Source organism: Poecile atricapillus, chromosome 1 (assembly GCF_030490865.1).
Source record: "Poecile atricapillus isolate bPoeAtr1 chromosome 1, bPoeAtr1.hap1, whole genome shotgun sequence".
NCBI lineage: Eukaryota > Metazoa > Chordata > Aves > Passeriformes > Paridae > Poecile > Poecile atricapillus.
In genome coordinates, this window is record NC_081249.1 from 5,154,856 (window position 1) to 5,175,223 (window position 20,368).

Genomic DNA, 20,368 nt, shown 5'->3' on the forward strand with positions numbered 1-20,368 from the left:
GTGGAGAGCTGTGCTGCAGAGTGGGGAGGGGCCAAGCACCACTTTTGGGTGTTTTCAGGGCCTGTGTGGACAAATCCCATAAAGGTCCCAATATTAATAATCAGCCATTCTCTAATTAACGTTCAATATGATCACTTCCAGGGCTGGGCCTGTGGAAATCTGGCAGAGTGTAAAAGAAATGTGCAAAGAAGTGAGGTAAAATTTCCATGTGCAGCATGCCATGTTCTTTCTGTGGGTTTGTGGAGAGGAGTGAGAGCTGGGCTGGAAAGGTCAGTCGTGCTCTGCATGAGGAGCTCCCACTGCCACAGCCATCATTTGGCTGTTAACAGCATAAATCAGAAAGTTAATTCCTGCAGACAGCTTGCATGACTTCAGGTCTGTGGGGAAAAAACACCTAGAAGCAAAAATGGCAAAACACCAAAGAGGGTGAAAAGAGGGAGAGCAGGCTGAGTGAAGTAGGGAGGAGAGGAGCTGTGGGAGGGAAAGGGAAACCTTCCCAGCTCCAGGGGCAATCTGGCATTTTGGCAGGTTGGAGCATGGAGAGGTAAAGCAGCAGGTCAGGGCCCTGTGGGGAAATGGAGACAGACAGACAGACAGACATACAAGGGACCTGCAGCACAAGGATGGGACCTGCAAGGAAGGGGTTAATGGGCAAAAAAAGTACTTTGAAGGCTTAGGTATGGAATAGGTAAGGAAAACAGTTGATTTCAAGGAAATGCCATTCTCTGTTTTTAATTCTAGGCAAACTTTCTTCAAAGTACAAAATCTTTCGCTGAAAGTTTTACATTTTCTGGCTCTTTCCCCCCATCTCAATCCCTCTGAAGATCCCTGCTGTGCAGTCCCCAGGTCAGGTTGCAAGGGGCACTGAACTTCTTGACTGCAGCAAGAAAACCAGGTTTCAGAGGGGCTGAGGTTGTTCTCTCACACGCTGACCCCAGGGCTAGAGAAAGGCAGAGATGGAGGGGGCAGGAATGGTGCCACCCCACCCCAGGCCTGCATGGAGAGTGACTTGAGCAGCTCTTCTCATCCCTGAAGCTTTTCCCTCGCCCTCTGAGCAGGGTTTGCAGCAGGGGGAGATCTCAGCCCGTGCAAAGCCAGCGTGGCCGAGCTGTGCCTCAACAGCAGCGAGTCCGAGGGCAATGTGGGATCTGAGCATCCTCTGGTTACACCTTGGGAGCTCCACAAAGCTGCCTCTGAGCCACCCACACGGAGCTGATGGGAGACAGCAGTGCCTGTTTTTGGGAGCAGCCCCCGGGGTAAGTGACATCTGGCTGGCCAGTGACATCTGGCCCAGATCCCTGGGCCCAAGGCTGGAGCCCTGCAGCTCTCCCAAAGGCACATTCCAGGGTCTGAGTGCACAGAGTGAAGGTTTGGCCTCAGCAAACAAGACAGGGCAGGCAGAGCAGAGCTGTGAAACACCTGATGTGCTCCCTGTGGTCAGGGGCACCAGAGCCTGGCACTGCCCTGAGCTGGGCAAAACCTTCCTCTAAGGCAAATGATGGAAAATCATTGTAGGCACTGTACTGCTATCCTTGGATTTGAAGGATTTGATGGGATAGGATAATGCTTGCCAGTATTTTTTGCCCCACATTTCCCATTGTATACTGAAATAAGGAGGCTCTGGAAGGTTAAACCAACTCAAGGCAGTGATCTGCTGGAGCTGCACGTTCTCTTTGATGAATTTTATCTTTCGTCTCCTTTCAGGCATGGGCTTGAACTGAGCCTTCGATTGCATCAGGCTTCTGTTGTAATTTCTGAGTGCTCAGCTTTTGAAGATTCACTTCTACGTGAAGTTCTTGAAAAGAGCAATAGTCAGCAGTTTTACAGCAAAGTAGATTTTCCAACAAGTATTATTGTAATTGGGGAGAGGGGGGGATGTGTGCTGGAGCTTAAGAAACACAATTTTAAATACACAGGGAGAGTAGATAGGACAAAGACAGTAGAGAGGCAGGACTAGGATCATCACCTGGATTTCAGAGCTTGTCTTTTTGCTGGCTGGAAAAGCTGGTCAGATATAAAAATAATAAAAATTTAAAAAAAATCCAAAAGTAGATTCTCACCAATGTGATCATTAGATATCTTGGTGAGGTGTGATCAAATCCTGAAATGCACCAGTGAAGTGACATTGTCTGACCACTCCTGGAGTGGGTGATCACAGTGGGAGAGCTCAGTATCCTCCTCTACGATCCCAAATGTCCCATGTGCATCCCCCAGAGTGAGTGTTCTTGTTGTCTCTTCCCAAATGGCTGCATTTTTTTGTCATCACAGCCATCTTCCTCAGGAACCTGCTGGGTCAATCAAGTCACTCAGCACTGAATCACAGCAAAACAGGATTAAGGCAGTGCTTAGCAGAGCAGGGCATGGAAAGATGGGTCACAGAGGTCCTGGCTGGTGTACAGGAGCAGTGGGGTTGGTGTGAACGGGCTGGTGAAGGGGGAGAAGCTGTAGCTCAGAACAGCCATGGGGATCACCTGTGGAGTAATCCGAGGGATTAGGCTCTGGGATAGTTTACAGGATAGTCTGGGGGACAGTGGAGAGGGCAGTGGGTTATGTAGCACAGCCCACAGGACAACCCCCAGGATACCCCTGCACTGGCAAGGGCTCTCTCCTGGAAGACTTCCCGTGCCTGCTCCAAGCTGGCAGAGGGAGATGTGAATCAAAGGTTTGCACTTCCCAAAAGAACCAGCTCACTACTGCCTCTGAGAGCTCCAGAGGTACCACAGGCTCCAGCCTGAAAGGTCAGCCTGGCTCTGACTCCCAGGCAGCCCTGGGAGCCACACTCAGCCCTCTGACCCCTACAGATCCCCTCTGCAGGGAGCAGAGCCCTGTCTGCATTGCCAGGGGCAGCCAAGGACAAACCTCAGCCAAGGACAAACCTCAGCCAAGGACAAACCTCAGCCAAGGACAAGCCAGAGCCAAGGACAAGCCACAGCCAAGGACAAGCCACAGCCAAGCCCCTTGGCCTCTGCTGGGGTCAGTTTTGTCTCGCTCTGGCTGCAGAGAGGGTTTGGGGTGTGCAGGGTGAGCAGCTCAGACCCGCTGCTCTCCCAGCCTGCAGCACAGGGGAGGCCAGGAAAGGCTTTTGCAGCCCCTCCATCCCAAGCCCCAGAGCAGCCAGGGAGCTGGGGCTCACAGGAGGGGCTGTGTGCTGGCTGTGCAGCCTCTCACACAGCCCGGGCACGGCACATGGCATTCGGCATCTGCTCCGGGGACACCGCTCCCCCCTGCCCTGCTCCGGGAGACGCCTTTGCCGGGAGAATTCACATTCCCCTAAATAACAAATTCCTTCTCTCCGGGGGCGGCACGGATGGCGGTGGGCGAGATCATGGGCTTTGTGCTTTCTTCGTGCTGCTGGAGCTTACGGGGAAAAAAAAAAAAAAGCTTCTGTTTTTTCCTTCTGTCCTTGTAATGATAACGGGAGGGATGTGGAAATGGAGCTGCTGAGTTTGGTCCAAGCCCCGGCTGGCAGTGGGTGTCTGAAAGGACATTTCCAGCACCGGGCACTTCCAGACGGGAGCCTGTCTCTGTGCCGAGAGGCACTAACTAATAATTACCGTCCTATTTTAGCGTAAAATCAAATGATATCTCTCACCATCCCGATGAAGGAGGTTTCTCCTCCTCCGCAGCCCCCCCGAGGCATAAATGCCACTTGATCTTGTGCATAACAGGAGCTGGTCAGCCCCAGGGTCAGAACCCGAATGCGGATGCTCTCAGCCTTAAAGCCAAGAGGGGTTGTTGCTATGGGAATGGAGAGGGGGCTTGCAGGCAGCATCTGGAGCCCGTGCCTTTCCCTGTCCGAGGCAGCTGGATTTGGAGGGAAGCAAAACTAAAAGGAGGTGGCAGAGAGAGACAGAGGCACAGCAAAATGCATGCATGTTAGAGGAGGGACCTTCCCAGAATGAGAGTACAGTGGGATACAGAAGAGCGGGGACACCAAACTGTCAGGCAGCGGTGGCTCGGCTGGGTAGGATAAACCTGATTTTCCGCTCTGATTGACACTGGAAACAAGTCCGGTGAGAGCCTAGCTGTAGCAAGATGGGATCTGCCTCCTCGACTTACCGGCCCAAATGTATTTATTTGGACATTGATGGAAGAATTCAAAAGGTACTTTTGCTGTTTTTCACCGAGCGGCGTCTCCGGCTGCGGCGGGCGGTGTTTGCACGGCCGCTCCTGTGCCCGCATCCCGGGCTCCGAGCCCCTGCTCCAGGGGAAAGGGGGGGATCCCGCCTGCCTGCTGCTTTCCGCACGCATCTTTCTTTAAAGGGGAAGGGGAGGCTGGCAGAGGGGAGGGCTGGGCGCTGCCAACACGGAGTGGCTGCCAGCTCTCCCTGCCGGCGTGGGGATGCTCGCTTTCGCAGCCGCGCTGGCTTCCTCTCCCGGAGCAGCCGTGTTTACAAAGTTTAGCTGCGGCCAGCTTTCCCCCCCAGGCAGGGCGAGCAGGGAAGCGCAGCGTGCCGGGCTCCTCGGACACTGCCTGGCTCTGGCCCTGGGCATCCCCTCCGGCCGAGCCCCGGGGCTGCGGGCACCCCGCCGCCTTAAAGCCGATCCTGAATTGCGATTATTCCAACTTTCGGTGCCGTTCGCCCGCCTGGTTTGGTTAAGCACGGTTCAGAGCGCAGGGAGAGCTGCGGGAGAAATGTGTCCTGCCTGAAAGGGAGAGCTCTGGAGCTGACAGCCCGATGCTTTCACAACAGAAACAATGCCGACGCCTTTCTGCGAGTCTTTTTTTCCCCCCCTTCTCTTTGTCAGCAGCTCTTTGGCCGCAAACCAAGTGCTTTGTCTGTGACAAGGAGCTGCTACGAGGCTCCAGAGCAAGTAAACTCTGATTTGCAAAATTCAGATCTCTAAATTTTCGGTTCGCCCAGGCTTTTTTCTCTTTGTAAAAGGGTATCCTGTCCCTTCCCTCCCCTCTGCCGTGTGAGTGAGTGACCGCAGGTCAGGTGAATGGAGAGCTGCTGCTCGCAGTCCCATCCCACCGCACACGCCTCCCATCCCCTCCACCGCGGCCCCGGGGACCCACGGCGAGCGCTCAAAGTCGTGTCCTCAGGAACGAGACCTTGGGGAATCCAGATCTGGGCCGGATTCCCCGGAGAAAGCTGCTCCTCTTTATCCATCTCAGACGTAGCTTAGCGGCGATGATGGTCCCTGTGCTGCCGTGAGCTGTCCCTGCCGGCTCTGCTCAGCTCCGGGCACTGATTCTCTTTTTCCCCGCTTTAATAAATTGGTTGCGTGGTGGCCCCGCGAAGCACGGATTGAATGGAGCCTCCTGCTACCTGTGCAGCTCAATACAAAAAATGTTTTGGCGTTTCTAAAGGGTATCGAGTGTTTCCATAGATGTCGGTAATGTACAGTGTTTGTCATCTATGCTGGATTTAAAAAAAAAAAAAATATACAGCATTTCTCCAACCTGACTCTGGAGAGTACTTTCAACACTAAAGGCACTGGAGAGGCACATGAGAAAGCAAATGCAAACTCAGGCAGCATTAAGGGGGTTTAATCTCGGTAAATGTTATCTGTTTCTTTTGTCAGATGTAAAGTCCCGCCTGTGTAATGTTTGGAAGGGTTCCTGAAGTAAAAATGCCGTGTAAATGGGGTTCACCCAGCGGTAAGCAGGGCACATCTCACATTCTCCTGCCTTCTCAGTAACATCATTAGAAAGAAGCAGAAGGGAAGGTGGGGGAAAAAAAGCAGCAGCCCTTAATCTTCCAAGGAATGCAGCAGTGGAGGCTTCTAAAGGGAACTCATTAAATCAACGCTAAGCTTCTTGACAACCAATAACGAGGTAGGAGCTTCATAAATACAGAGCTTGTTGAGTTTGAAAGGGCTCAGCTCCAGTGCGAACTGGCCCTGTTGGGCATCCTGCAATGGAGCTGGGCATCCTGCAATGGAGCTGGGCATCCTGCAATGGAGCTGGGCATCCTGCAATGGAGCTGGGCATCCTGCAATAGAGCTGGGCATCCTGCAATGGAGCTGGGCATCCTCCAATAGAGCTGGGCATCCTGCAATAGAGCTGGGCATCCTGCCCCAGCCCTGCTTGTGTTTGCAGCTGTTCAGAGGCAATTTTTGTGTCTCCGTGGCCTCATCCTGAATTTCCACCGGTGCAGCCGCAGGGTGTGCTGTTGACTTCGGGAGTTGTTTCACCTCTGTGCTGGGGTAAAGGAAGGGGCAGAGCTGGCTCGGGGAGCCGCCTCCCCCGGGATGAGCTCTGCAAAGTGCTCTGCAGCAGGAGGGTGGAATTAAACTAAGTAGGTTTGTGTGTTGGCAGGTCCAGAGGGGCACAGCAGGCAGGGCAGAGGGACCTGGTGGTTATGAAAGAAGAGTTGTCTGGCTTTGAAATCCTTCCCAGGGGTTATTAACTAAAGGAGGCACCATCAGCCCGGCTGAAAGCAGGACCACGCCGGTGCCAGCACGTCCCAGAGGAAGGGCTGAAGTCCATGTCTGTCTCTCACAATATCCTTCTGGACAAAATGTCCAGCCCACAGCTGGATAACTGTGTGGGGTGATGGATGAGCAAGTGGCTCACAGGTCAGGCACAAAGGGCTGTAGAGGGTGAGGTGACATCAGCCTGGAGTCCATCACTGGTGGGGCTCTGGAGGGCTCCTGTGCTTTTCAACACCCTCATCAACAACCTGGACACAGGACTCTAATGAATACTGGATAAGTTTGCAGCTCACACTAAATTGGGAGGAGCTGTTGGCTCCCTCAAAGCCAGAGAGGCCCTGCAGAGAGACCTTGACAAATCTGAGGGCTGGGCAATCACCAACTGTATGAAGTTCAACAAAGGAAAATGAAGGATTCTGCAGCTGGGATGGGGCAACCCTGGCTGTGTGAGTAGGCTGGAGAATGAGATGCTGAAGACCAGCACCCAGGAAAGGGACCTGGGAGTCCTGGTTGATAGAAATTAGAATATCAATCAGCAGTGCCTTGGCAGCCAGGAGGGACATCCCAGTCCTGGGGCCATGAGGCCCAGCATCACCAGCCAGGAATGGGAGAGGATTGTCCTGCTCTGCTCTGGGCTGGGACAGCCTCACCTCGAGTGCTGGGGACAGCTTTGGGCACCACAATGGAAAAAAGTCATTAAACTATTAGAGAATGCCCCAAGGAGGGCCATGAGGATGGTAAAAGGTAAAAGGCCTTGAGGAGAAGCTGTATGAGAAGCAGCTGAGGTCACTCAGTCATCATTGTCGTTGTCGTTGTTGTTGTCTTCTTCTTCTTCTTCTTCTTCTTCTTCTTCTTCTTCTTCTTCTTCTTCTTCTTCTTCTTCTTCTTCTTCTTCTTCTTCTTCTTCTTCTTCTTCTTCTTCTTCTTCTTCTTCTTCTTCTTCTTCTTCTTCTTCATTTATTATTGTTGCTTATTATTATTATTACTACTACTACTACTGCTAATAATAATAATAATAATCATGAACAACAGAGCAGGAGGAACAGCTGAGGGAGCTGGAGTTGTTTAGCCTGCAGAAAAGGAGACTCAAAGGTGACCTTATCACTCTCTACATCTTCCTGAAAGGTGGTTGTGGCCAGGTGGGAGTCGAGTCAGAGTTGCTTTCTCCAGGTAGCAACTGACAGAATGAGAGGACAGAGCTTCAAGCTGTGCCAAGGGAAATACAGGTTGGATATTAGGAAAAAGTTTTTCACAGAAAGAATAATGAAGTACTGGAATGGTCTGCCTGGGGAGGTGTGGAGTCACCATCCCTAGATGTATTTAAATAAAGACTGGCTGTGGCACTTGGTGTCATGGTCCAGTTGTGGTGTTAGGGCTGGGTTGGACTCGATGATCTTGGAGGTCTCTTCCAACCTGGTGATTCTGTTGAATTCTGTTGAATTCAGACTGGAGAAGGGGGGACTGAGGTAAACTGACCTTCCAGAGTCACAGCCAGGCACAAAACTGTCTTCACCAAAGCTGGCCACAGGGTTGGGCTCTGCTCCAGTGGGTAGAGTTGGCCGAACACCTCTCCAAGCTGGGGCAGCATTAGGAGGGACCTGAGGTGGCCCACCCCACCCACCCAAGCTGGCAGAGTTCTGCTCATTCAGGGGCTGTGGGATTACAGCCACACTCCAGCCCAGGGCTCTGCACAAAGCAGCTTCAAAGAGGTCACTTGTTCTTGGAGCTGAGTGAAAAATGAAGTTCCAGTGGAACTCTTCCTATCCAGCACCCACACAAAGGGATGCACACCTGGGGGAAACAAGAGCTGCTCAGTTCATTTATTTCTACAGGATATTCTCAGCCAGCACTCCATTACCCACCTGCCTGGACACACACCTCCCTCTGCACTGCTCAGGAGCAGCTGGGGCTGAGCACACAGGGAAACACCTCTGTGTGCCACAGCTTGCTCTGCTGCCAGGCAGGAGAAGACAGCAGGGCAGGGGGAAGCCCTGGCTGTGTTTCATGAGTGACAAACCACCATGGACTGGCATTTCTCCTGGTTCCTGGAGTGCCACTAGATGGGGTCAAGCACCCAAACCCCCAACATCAGTGGAGAGGTGCCAAACTTGAGCCAGATCTGGAATCTTATTTTCCTTCACGCTGTTATTAACCCTTTGGCTGCATTTTGAAGAAAAAATCCTGTTGAGTCTGTTTTGAATTAAAAATCCAACAGGGGAAAAAAAAAAAAAACAAGTTCCCCAGCTCATGCCTGATCTTTTTTTTTTTTTCCATGGAGAAACTACTGGGAACATTTTCTTTTGACCTTTGAGATTTAAATGGTAGCAGAGCAGAACCAGCCAGTGGCCTTATTCCCAGCAGGATGGCTTCACAGCTCTCCTTTTCAAATGCCACAGGGTAGTGGCTTTGCTTGCAGAGTTTTAAGGAGTTCCTTTGAGAAAAATGCTTGTTTCAAGAGGATTTCTGTTTCCAGTGTCTTAATCAACATCATATTTGTAACAAGCATGGAAAATCAGAGGGCTACAGAGCCTGAAGTAACTGGAAAAAAAGAAGAGAACTGATATCTTTGTCAAGGATTCTATGAAACCACTCAGTGGTATTTTCCTCAGAAAGCAAGTAAAGAATTTTGGAGTCATTTTGCTGGTTTATTCATTCTGACTGTTAAGCAGTAAATTCACTTTTTTTTTTTTTGTCTCAAAGAAATGCATTGAGTTCAAGCTTTCGGGGTCTCTACTGACCTGACTTGAGCTGCAGGACACTGAGCCACCCACAGCCATTGTTCCCCTTGTCCCAAGGTCCCCAAGGAACAGGACAAGGCTCAGACTGAGCTTTGGTGCCGTGGTTGTTGCATTGAAACATCAGCAGGCAGGAATCGCTTCTGTCACGTGAGCTTTTCTTTTCAGTCGCAGCAGCAGCATCTGTGGTATAAATGCCCAGATTCTAGCAAAGCCAACAGATTTTTCCAAGGCTCACCAGGCTATTTTTAACCTGAAAAACTGGATTCAGATGAAAAATAAAACACAGCAGAAAAAACAATGGCGTGATGATCCCTTTGAGGCGATGAAGTATTTTTGCATCCCGATGACTCTTTCAACACAGCAAGGCAAACCCATGGACCCCATCCTGTGTCTGTTTGGGCTGAGGATTCAGGGGAACATCCTTTCAGCTGCTAAACACCAAAGGGGTGCACAGGATGGGTGTCCATGGCAGTCAGGGCATGGACACCTCTGGGGGCTGCTCTGTGCCCATCCTGCTTTAGCACAGCAAGGCACAGGAATGTTTTTGTGGGATCAAGGCCATTTTCTTAATGCTGGCAGAACTCTGTGGGTGTGGGAGGGTAAAAGGTGGCACTGAGTGTACCCAGGTCTTGGCTAGCTTTGGCTTTCTCACTTTAGCTGGCCCTGGTGAACTCGAGGTGGCTGCTTGTTCTTGCTGTAAAGCAGCACAAGATGAGCAGCAGGTTCCTTGGACTCTGTCACGTTGCAGCAAATAAACATTTTAAGGAGTAAAAATGGCTTAAACCCATGCTTTTAAAAACATGAAAGACAATGTCACACGTGGGCCTCTCTCTCCCTTACTCCCCTTTCTCCTTCCTCCCCAGTGGGGGCTCCTCAGAGCATTTCAGGGACCAAACCATAATCCCAGCACAGCTCTGTAATTCCAGCACAGCTCCAAAATTCTTCCATCCCTGTCACCCAGCAGGGCTTGTTTACTGCTGTTTATCTTTGTGAAGTCACACTCAGTGTATTATATTTATTACAGTTTATGTTCACACTGGCCCAGACAAAGTATGAGTTTAACACTCTCAGTCTGACACTTTTCTCATAGGTAACCCTGGTGTTACCTCTGGGTTCACACCAGCCAAATATAGCTTATTCTCCCCATATACAACTCTTCTGGCTCCTCACAAACAAAACAAAATCATTCTGTTTCTAGAGCTGGTGCCTTAAGTTTTAGCTTTCATATTTTCCAGATTCTGGACTGCATTAGTATGTAACTCTGAACTTCACATAAAGTATCAGCAAGTTCTCTTCACAGTTTAGTCAGACAAAACAATCCTTTTCCAGCCTGAGAACGAAGGACACCATTGCAGCTTCAGGCCCAAAAATTATAAACAGTGAATTGAGGAGAGCAGTCTGGGAGGATGGGACTTGATAACCTGAAGTTGTAACTGGACAATTAACCCCAACATGTAAATGGACCAGAACTTATAAAAATGTGAAAATGTGTGACCAATCTTCCATCTTGGGTGGAGCCACAGCTGGGCTCTTGTGCTGCCCAAGGTGTTTGCTCTGAAGGCCTTTTAATGAATCCCTACTTTATTCCTTTAACACTGTCTAGCCCCTGTTCCAGGTAGCCTCTCAAGGCACCAGAACCTTCCTCAAGGACTTGCTTATACAGATTCAAGTCAGCCTTTTGCTGGTCTCTCCTCAAACCTCTTTCCTCATTCCATCAATTAACATTTTCCTTCTATCAGTCCTCTATTGCCAAGCCAGTCCCAAAGTCAGATTTTAATCGTGTGATCAGCTTGGAAACAAGCAACTTCACTCACAACTACTGAGAACATTTGGTGCTAAAGCATCCCTATTATCCAGTTTACAAAACATTTCAAGCCTCATGCAGGGTGTGCTGCAGGGTTAACTGCACTTTGTACTCCATTAGCAGCAAATGCCCGCCCTTCTTGTGTTAAGAAAAGCCAGAATATAGATATTTGTGTTGTTTGTTAAAGGTTGAAATACTTTTATGAAATGTTTTTATTTCTGCTGCAGAAGATAGGAAACTTTCAGCCTGGCCCCTCACAATCAGCCTTGCAGGTTCCTGGTTGTGTTCTGCCATTAATAATTATGACAGATGGAATATTTGCAATATGTCCCTTAGTATAGCCAGTAGGATGCACAAGTTTCTCTTGAATTTAGTCTCCCTTTTTCTATGAGCCCTAATGACTCTAAAAGTTACTGAGATCCTTCTTTGCTCATAGTGAAAGAGCCAACCTCTGTCATGCTGCCCCTCTCAGTGAACAATCTGCCAGACTGTCCTGGGCTCACACATCTATGAGTGCATCACAGACATTCTTCCTTCCTAAAAAGAGGAAAATCTCTTTTCCCACATCTTTCAGGGATGTTACAGGGGTGGGAATTGTGACTTACCACATGCCTCAGGATCCTGGTACGTCAGCTCTGTCTGGCAGCCTCTGTTTCTTGATTTAGGGCAATTTATATGATCAGGAAACCAAGGGATTCACCCCAGTTAACCACAGGCATCCCAAAGTGAGTGATGGCTGCTGCAGGAGAGTCATGCAGCTCCCCTGCAGCCAGTGGCATCTCCAGGGGATGATTCATCCCATCCCAAAGGGTGTTCTGGAGACATGAGGGACCATTTGGAGAGCATCCTCCTTCCCTGCCAGCAACAGAGGGCACCTGGCAGAGACACTCGAGAGCTGCCGAGCCTGTGGATGGTTAAAATTATGTCAGATGAACCCCACACGTACATTTTGTGTTGAAATGAACATTCTCAAGCCACATCCCTGCCCAGAACTGTGTGAATCAGCAGCATTATGGAGCTGGGGCTTTTGGGATAAAATATCTGCCACAATTCTCCTCCTCTATCAGTGTTTGAAGAGCTCAGGGGAGTTTTCATTTTTGCTCAGACCCTCAGCTGAGGGCTCTCGTGTTTTGTCCCTCACACATGGACATGCACTGGTTTTCTGTTCTTCTCTTAGAGAAGCTCCCACTGTATCAAACAGATGGCAAATCTGGCAGACTATTTTTAATGCTGCCTAACATTCGAAGCTCAGATAAATGAGTGGTTTTCTGAATATCAGCTGTTAATTAGTGTGAGAATTAAAAAGGAGACAGAAAGCTTGGGTATAGTTGGGCTGATGCTATGTTTGTATCTTTGTTTGTAAAGAATTTAAATTATTTTTAAATTTAAAGATATTAAGACTGTATGAAATTAAATAAAATTAAATATTATATGTTTAAATATTAAGAATTTAAAGTATTTTAAGAATGAGAAAGCTGGAATGTTTTTTAATATGGGATTTTAGGTAAAGCTTCTTTTGAATATTGAGGATTACAACAGAGAGAACATTTCTGGGTATTTTTTGAGGAAGACCTATTTTCTTACATGTCAAGAAATATAAATTCCTTCTGGTGATTCCTACAGAAGGATACCTAAAATTTCTGGATCGGCCTTCATTTTGTTATTGACAACAAACACCTCTGGAAAGACAGGGAAAATCCCAATGAAAAATTTCACATGAACCTTCTGCCTCACTAGTTCAGAAATCCTCCATGAAAGCTGCTCTTACAGAAGCAGCAGCAATTTTCACAGTCCATACGAGATCCATAACTGAGTTTTACTAGAATCTTTTCTGACATGGTATCCCCCATCCTCATTTGTGAAAGATTGTAATTTAATTAATTGTTTAAACTGCAGTTTCAGCCCTGACTCTGAGCATTGCTCACTGAGCTGAATGAAGGCCATGAACAAGTGCTATAGTATTAAAGACAGCAGGTTGAAACCAGAGGAAAAGAAGGAGAACTGGAAATTAAGGGTACACTGGCTTAAAAAATATTTTACATTACTTATTTAGGAATGTTACTAGGGAAAAATAAAATTAATCAAATAGAAGTTAAATTCTTGGAAGAATACCCAATTACAGACAGCAGATTAGAACAGGATAATGTTCTGGATGGAGTTTGCTGTTTACAGAGAGGATTAGCTGTTCTGAGGATCAAATATAGAACAGAAATTGGATTTGTAAGCCGTGTTTTTACCTATTCTATCTGAAGGCAAAATATAATGTGATTAGTTGTAAACTGGTAAGCTGCAGAGTCTGTGCACAATGGTCCTTTAGTAAAATTTCCATCACAGTCCTTAATCTGAACTCCTCTCCAAGTGGGAAAGCCAGCACCAGGGCTCTTAATCCCTGCTCTTCCCAAGAGGGGTTTCTAAATCCTTGTCCTACACCAGAGGTGGACACTGTGGATTAAGAGACAACAGCTCCTAATTTCAGAATAAAATGTTTCAAAAAATACAGAACTGTTTCCAGGAAAGAAACCAGCCCCACGAAATTGAGGGCCAGGCCAGGAACCAGGCATCCCCATTCAACCACACTGTCCTACTTTGCAGTCCCTGCATGCCTCATCAAAAAGTTATTTCCACTCCAAAAAGCCTCAGTTATTATTTATTCTGCTTTCCCCCCATTTGCATCACGTTGCTTTCCAGGGCAGACAGAACATTTCCTACTTAAATTGAATGGCTGCTCCTTGATCTTGATGGAAACTCCTTGACACAAACAAGTTAAACATTCAGAGAAGGCTGCTTTTCCTGTAAATTTTTTTCCTAAATGTGGTAGAATCATAGAATTGGGTTGGCAGGGACCCTGAAGGGTCTATTTCAACCCCCTGCAATGAGCAGGGACATTTTCAAATTGGTCAGGTTCCTCAGAGACCCATCCAACCTGGCCTTGAGTGTTCCCAGGGATGGGCCATCCACCATCCCAGAGGTTTTGATAACAACAGCAAGGACAGAAACATGAAATCATGTCAGCTCTCAGGGGGTAAAAAACACCTGTTTGCAGATGTTGCATGGCTTTTCAGGAATACAGCCTTTTCTGCCTGGCACAAATCCAAGGGAAATGCAGTTAACAGGGTTTATATGTGGTTGATTTTCTTCTAGGCAATTAGTCATCAATCTGCAAGCTGAGGCAGAGGCCTCTGTTTCCCTTTGCCACGTGGTTTGTCGCTGCTGTGGCTTTGCTCAGACATGATTTCAGTTCTGCCTTTGCTCTCAGAAGCTGAGTGTCTTGTGTTGACTGGTCTTGCAAGAGACTTTCATGCCACCAGGCAATAACAGAGACCCTGTATCCTCTTTTTATTCAACCCTGGAGGTTCATCCCTGGATTTTTTGGGCTGACTTGCATGACTATGCCCTTTTTAAATGTGTATTATGAGGAAACCTGGAATTGCATTACAGAAAACCCTATACCTGCATGATCTTAACCCACTACCCCAGCTCTTGGAACTGCTGTGATCTCCTAACCTTGGCCCCTGCTATGCAGGATCTCAATCTTCCCCTAAGCAAGGATATCTTCCAGCACCAGGCATTAATGCAGGGAATGAAGTGCTGGGAGACACATCTCAGCAGTGGTTCCTCATCCACAGGGACCTAAGCAAGGTGACTGTGGGTCAGAGACAGCAGAGACAGGTCTGAAGGGAGATGAAATTTGTGGATAAGACCCCCAGGCAACGCCAGAAATTTGGGACACAAGCAGGGACATCTCCATGGGGCTGAGATGTTCTGTCCTGCAGCCAGTGCCTGTCCTCAGAGCTGCAGGTCAACCTCTGCAGGTCACGGGAGAACCCACGTGCCACGGAATGTGGCCACCAGCCAAGTGTCCCCACATTGCCTTGCTGCTGCTGCTGTCCCCCCAGTGATAATGGACTCCAGGCAAATAGGATTCCTATTCTGTGCTGGAGCCATCAATAGTACCCAGTGCTGCCCTCCCATCCTCTGAAACACATTCCAATTGTGTTCCATCAGCACAACTGGCATGGCTTTGCTGGGAACGCGAACCTGCCGACAATAACAGGAACAATTGCACATTGCTGCAGAACATCTGAGGCTGGCTGCTGTGTTTTAGAGCAGAAGGGAGATGCTCAGAAATGCTCAGCAGGCATCAAAAGAGGGAAACTTTAATAGCATGTGCTTTTTGATTAAAAAAGCCAACCAGCTGAGGACAAGCATCCTGAGATGAGTACAAAACTGCAGTGGGTGATTCACAAATCCAGTTTTAGCAAACCTGAGTAAAAATGCCAAGTATGGAAAACTGAAAAGCATGTTTGGAGGTAGCTCATGATCTAGTATCACAGCCTTTGTTTCGCTTCCCACTCTTTCACTACTGCATGGAGTAAAAGGAAACGTTAAAATTCATCCTCAGTGCGTTGAAAGCTCCTACTGCTTTCTATGAGTCAGGCCAACTTTCTTACCTTTAATGTTCTCTAATAATTTTTTTATCTTTTCCTCTCTTGTCTGTCCTGATCAATAATAATTGATTTCCAGAATAAGAAACCTCAATACCTGAAATAGCACTCCTGGCACATCACAAGCCTTCAGCCTCTGTTCAGCCACAATTAACATCATCTGCCCAGTTACTGCATGTACCAGCTGTTGTGCTCTCCAATATTCTGCCAGCCAATTTTAGCACTTATCAGTCTGTCAGGATGCTGGGTTCAGCTAGGAGCAGGATTTCAGCCCTATCTGAACTCCATTGCCTATGGTTTATTGCTTTGATTGCTTCTGTGCTTTAATAACCAAGGGTCAATCACTGGGCAACAGAGACTTTCAAAACACACCCATTTCCCGAGCAGCAGTTACTCCTTGCCTCAGCAATCAAGTTTTGGGAAGATACTGCCCGGGGTAATTTCATCTGGGGCAGAACACAGGGCAGGTGGCTGTGAGAGGAGGTGTGGGTCACACCTACATCCTGAAGTGACCACCATGGTCCTCTTCTCTGCCACAAATGCTCTGATGCTTTGCTCCAGAGTAAGGAGGCTCCTCACCTTCAGTGGGAACTGGAGGCTGGAGCTTTGCTGGAGTGTCCTTGCAGCACCAGGACAAACCAGCCTGGCCAGGCCTTGCTGTGCTGTCCAGACTGTCCTGGTGCTCCAGGCTCGCCTGCCCTGACCTCTGGGCTCATCCTGGGGTCTCCCATGGCTTCCCCATTTCCAGTGGGACAGGTCTGGGTGGGCTGACACCTCTGGGTGAGGGATCTGCAGTCTGAAAGGTGGCTTGGAGGAGGTGCAGGGGAGCCCTGTCACACCAGTGCCGTGGCAATTTAGGAATTCAAACACTTGAAAGTCAAGGCTGACAAAGTGAGGCTGCAGGCTTAATTACCTCCTGGCACCTACACCTTTCAGAGGAGTCTTTAAGTAGATGATGATTTGTTATTTTTCCAGCGTGGTCCTCACCTCACTGAACACACAGGGCCTGCTCAATCCGGGCAGGGTGGCTGCAGCCCCCTGTCTCCTCCCAGCTGTCATCCCAGGTGACACATTCCTTATTTCCTGGGTCACCAGCCTCCAGGCTGATCTGTGAGCATGCACATCCCTCATGCCTGTGATGGGTGGCAACAGAAACCATGCCTGAGAACATGGGGTGGTTGTGGGGGGCAGAAAATCACATTTCCAGCACTCACAAGGAAAGGAGAATTTTGACCTTGATGTCCTTGTCCGTCTGCAAAAAGCAAGTTTCTTGTTCCTCCTGAGTTTTGCCATTAGGTCAATCTCCACAAGTGCCTTTGAGCTGCTGCATCCTGAGCCCAGAGGCTCTGTGGCTCTTTCCTGTGGGATGTGAGAGGGGAGCAGGGGAGCTGCCCCTCTCCACACCACTGCTCCCCCACTGCCAGCCCCTGCAGCTGCCCCATCAACACCAGCAGCCTCTGCACAAACCATTCCCACTGCTTGCTGCTCCTCCTGGCTTTTAGAAGGAGAGTCTGGCTGCAATGAGGCACTTAAATTCTACAGCAGGTTCAAAGTCTCCACCATAGTCACTCAGTCACTGAGAAAAGGGGCAAAACACTGGCAGAAGCATTCAAGCCCAATCCTTTATTCTCATGTCTACACTTTCTTTTTATTCCACCCACACTTGCTTTTTTTCACTGGCAGTGGAGATACTTTTCAATGGCTATGTTTCCCCCAATAAGTCCACCAGGAGCAAGATTTTGATTTAGAGCACTGGAAGCTGTGATAGTGTAACATGCACCCAACAGAGAAGATGTGAGTTTGGATTGGAAGCACCCTCAGGGACCTCAGTCACGAGGACAGACATCCTATAAATACGCATTTAATGAAATGGGACACTCCTCATGCAGAGTGCTGCTGTTGAATTCTTGGGTGTTTTTGTTTCAGAGGCAGTGTGCTGTCTCTGAGTCCAGCAAGACATTAAATCAGGATTCCTGGGTTCCATTTCTGGCCTGCCACTCACCCATGATAAGATACAGGGCAAGTAATTTAACATAAACAAGCTTCAGATTACAGAGTTTAAATATTGCACAGGGTCGTAGTGAGACTGATGGGAAGTACTATAATGACATTATTAAAATGTTTTCTAACTGCAGAAGGAGCTGTGAGGAACATGACCTACAAGTCCTGATGGACACAGGAGTCTTGGGGAAAATTGTGGCATGGGATTGTGTCACTGAAGGCACAGGAACAGCAGGAATAGAAAAATGGGATTGGGGGATGTGCTGCTCAGTCTTCTCTGCATTAGGGCTGCCTGGTGTGTTTTGGAAGGGTAGGGGGATGAAGAGATGTTTGGGGAGATGGGAAAGTAATAGTGGCAATTTTTTTAATTCCAGGTCTGGCTTCTGACCTAACAACAGGAACATCTGACAGTCAGTAGGAATTCTGGCACAAGCTCTGCTCACTTTAAACCTAGTATAAGCTGGTGTAGTCCAAAAAGCAGTGTCCTTTTATACCATCCCAGGACCTGCCCAAGTCTGGGCAGTTTTCTTCCTAAATCCAGGCTCTTACACTCTTAAATTTACAGCTGTTATCATCCCACAGCAACACTGCATTTTGAGAAACCGCGTGCTCTCAGCTCACACACGTCATTGTTCCACTTCTGAACAGCACTTGGGTCTCCAGAGCTTGCTTGCTTTATCAACAACGACACAGGTATTACACAGGAGTAGTGAAATATTTCAGCTCACAAATCAAAATTGAAATCATAGAATGTGCCTTAAAATTAGCCCTGTGCTTGCCTGAACAGGATTCATATCTCACTGGGAACTAACCATCTTTTCTCTGTTTCTTCATTTTTTTTTTCCCCTCTGCTGCTGTTTCCTTTGTAAGGTGATCTTCAGTAAATACTGCAATTCCAAAGATATTATGGACCTTTTCTGCATTGCAACAGGGTTACCGAGGTAGGTCTGTCATTTGTGACATTCACTTCACTTTTGTTTCTTTCCTTTGGGAACAATTTAAATACAAGCCCCAGATGATTTATTTAGCTGCTATTCAGGCTTGTCTCTTGTTGCAGTCTGCTGGAAGAAGGAACTGGGGCAATCAAGAGCTGGAAAAGTGTGGAGGCAGGGAATCGAGCCACCTCAGTGCTGGCTGCACACGAGGAGCAGAGTGGAATAGCGCAGAAGAGAGGAGAAATAATCTAAAATAAAAGCAAAATGGAGAAGCCCAGCCCTGAATACACACAGGCTGGGCACACCTACCACTTGTATCTCAGTACTACATTTTTACCTGTATTGAGTGAAATGCAGCCACGTGTTTAGAACCTGTTTTTTTAGGGGAAAAAATGGGACCAACAAGAAGTATTGCACTAGGTAATAAGCTTTCTTTTTAGGTGTTTTAAAATCTAATCCCATGTGTGGGATAGTCAAACACAAAGCACCCCAGCTGAATCATTTTATAAAGCATAAATATCTGGAAATAGCAAATCTATTGCCCAGGCCATGCATTTCATAATTTATGTTGTCTTGTCAAGTCCCTGTATCCCTCCTGCTGTAATTTTCCATTTGGGGAAAATCCAAATAGGATTTGTCCCCTTCAACCTCAAGAGTAGTACCCAGCTGAAACCTCAGTGTAGAGAGGGGTCCAGGGTCACGGGTGGGTGTGTGGGAGAGGCTGGGATGTGGTGGAGGGTGGCATGGTGTAACATCCATCCATCCATCATCCATCCATCCATCCATCCATCCATCCATCATCCATCCATCATCCATCCATCCATCCATCCATCCATCATCCATCCATCCATCCATCCATCCATCCATCCATCATCCATCCATCCATCCATCATCCATCCATCCATCATCCATCATCCATCCATCCATCATCCATCATCCATCATCCATCATCCATCCATCATCCATCCATCATCCATCATCCATGCATCCATCCATCATCCATCCATCCATCCATCCATCATCCATCCATCATCCATCCATCCATCATCCATCCATCCATCATCCATCATCCATCCATCATCCATCCATCCATCCATCATCCATCCATCATCCATCCATCCATCCATCCATCATCCATCATCCATCCATCATCCATCATCCATCATCCATCCATCCATCCATCCATCATCCATCCATCCATCCATCATCCATCATCCATCCATCCATCCATCATCCATCCATCCATCCATCCATCCATCCATCCATCCATCCATCCATCCATCATCCATCCATCCATCCATCCATCATCCATCCATCCATCCATCCATCATCCATCATCCATCCATCATCCATCCATCCATCATCCATCCATCCATCCATCATCCATCCATCCATCCATCATCCATCCATCCATCCATCCATCCATCCATCATCCATCCATCCATCCATCCATCCATCCATCCATCATCCATCCATCATCCATCCATCCATCCATCATCCATCCATCCATCCATCCATCCATCCATCCATCCATCCATCCATCCATCATCCATCCATCCATCATCCATCCATCCATCCATCCATCCATCATCCATCCATCCATCATCCATCCATCCATCCATCCATCCATCCATCCATCCATCCATCATCCATCCATCATCCATCCATCATCCATCCATCATCCATCCATCCATCATCCATCATCCATCTATCCATCATCCATCATCCATCCATCCATCCATCCATCCATCATCCATTCATCATCCATCCATCCATCATCCATCCATCCATCCATCCATCCATCCATCCATCCATCCATCCATCATCCATCATCCATCATCCATCATCCATCCATCCATCCATCCATCCATCCATCCATCCATCCATCCATGCATCCATCCATCATCCATCCATCATCCATCCATCCATCCATCCATCCATCCATCATCCATCCATCCATCATCCATCCATCCATCATCCATCCATCCATCATCCATCCATCATCCATCCATCCCTCCATCCATCATCCATCCATCCATCCATCCATCCATCATCCATCATCCA

The 20,368-nt window shown here is 48.1% G+C and overlaps 1 protein-coding gene across 1 annotated transcript in view; it reads left to right on the top strand.

The window, feature by feature from the left end:
• The first annotated feature begins 3,922 nt into the window (after positions 1 to 3,922).
• The window catches only part of PDE9A (phosphodiesterase 9A), a 53,624-nt gene continuing 37,178 nt past the window's right edge, over positions 3,923 to 20,368 (top strand). The window contains exons 1-2 of the mRNA XM_058853667.1: positions 3,923 to 4,104; positions 18,240 to 18,310. Of these exons, the coding sequence (XP_058709650.1) occupies positions 4,036 to 4,104; positions 18,240 to 18,310 (140 nt within the window). The 5' untranslated portion in view covers positions 3,923 to 4,035. The remainder of the gene's footprint in view (positions 4,105 to 18,239; positions 18,311 to 20,368) is intronic.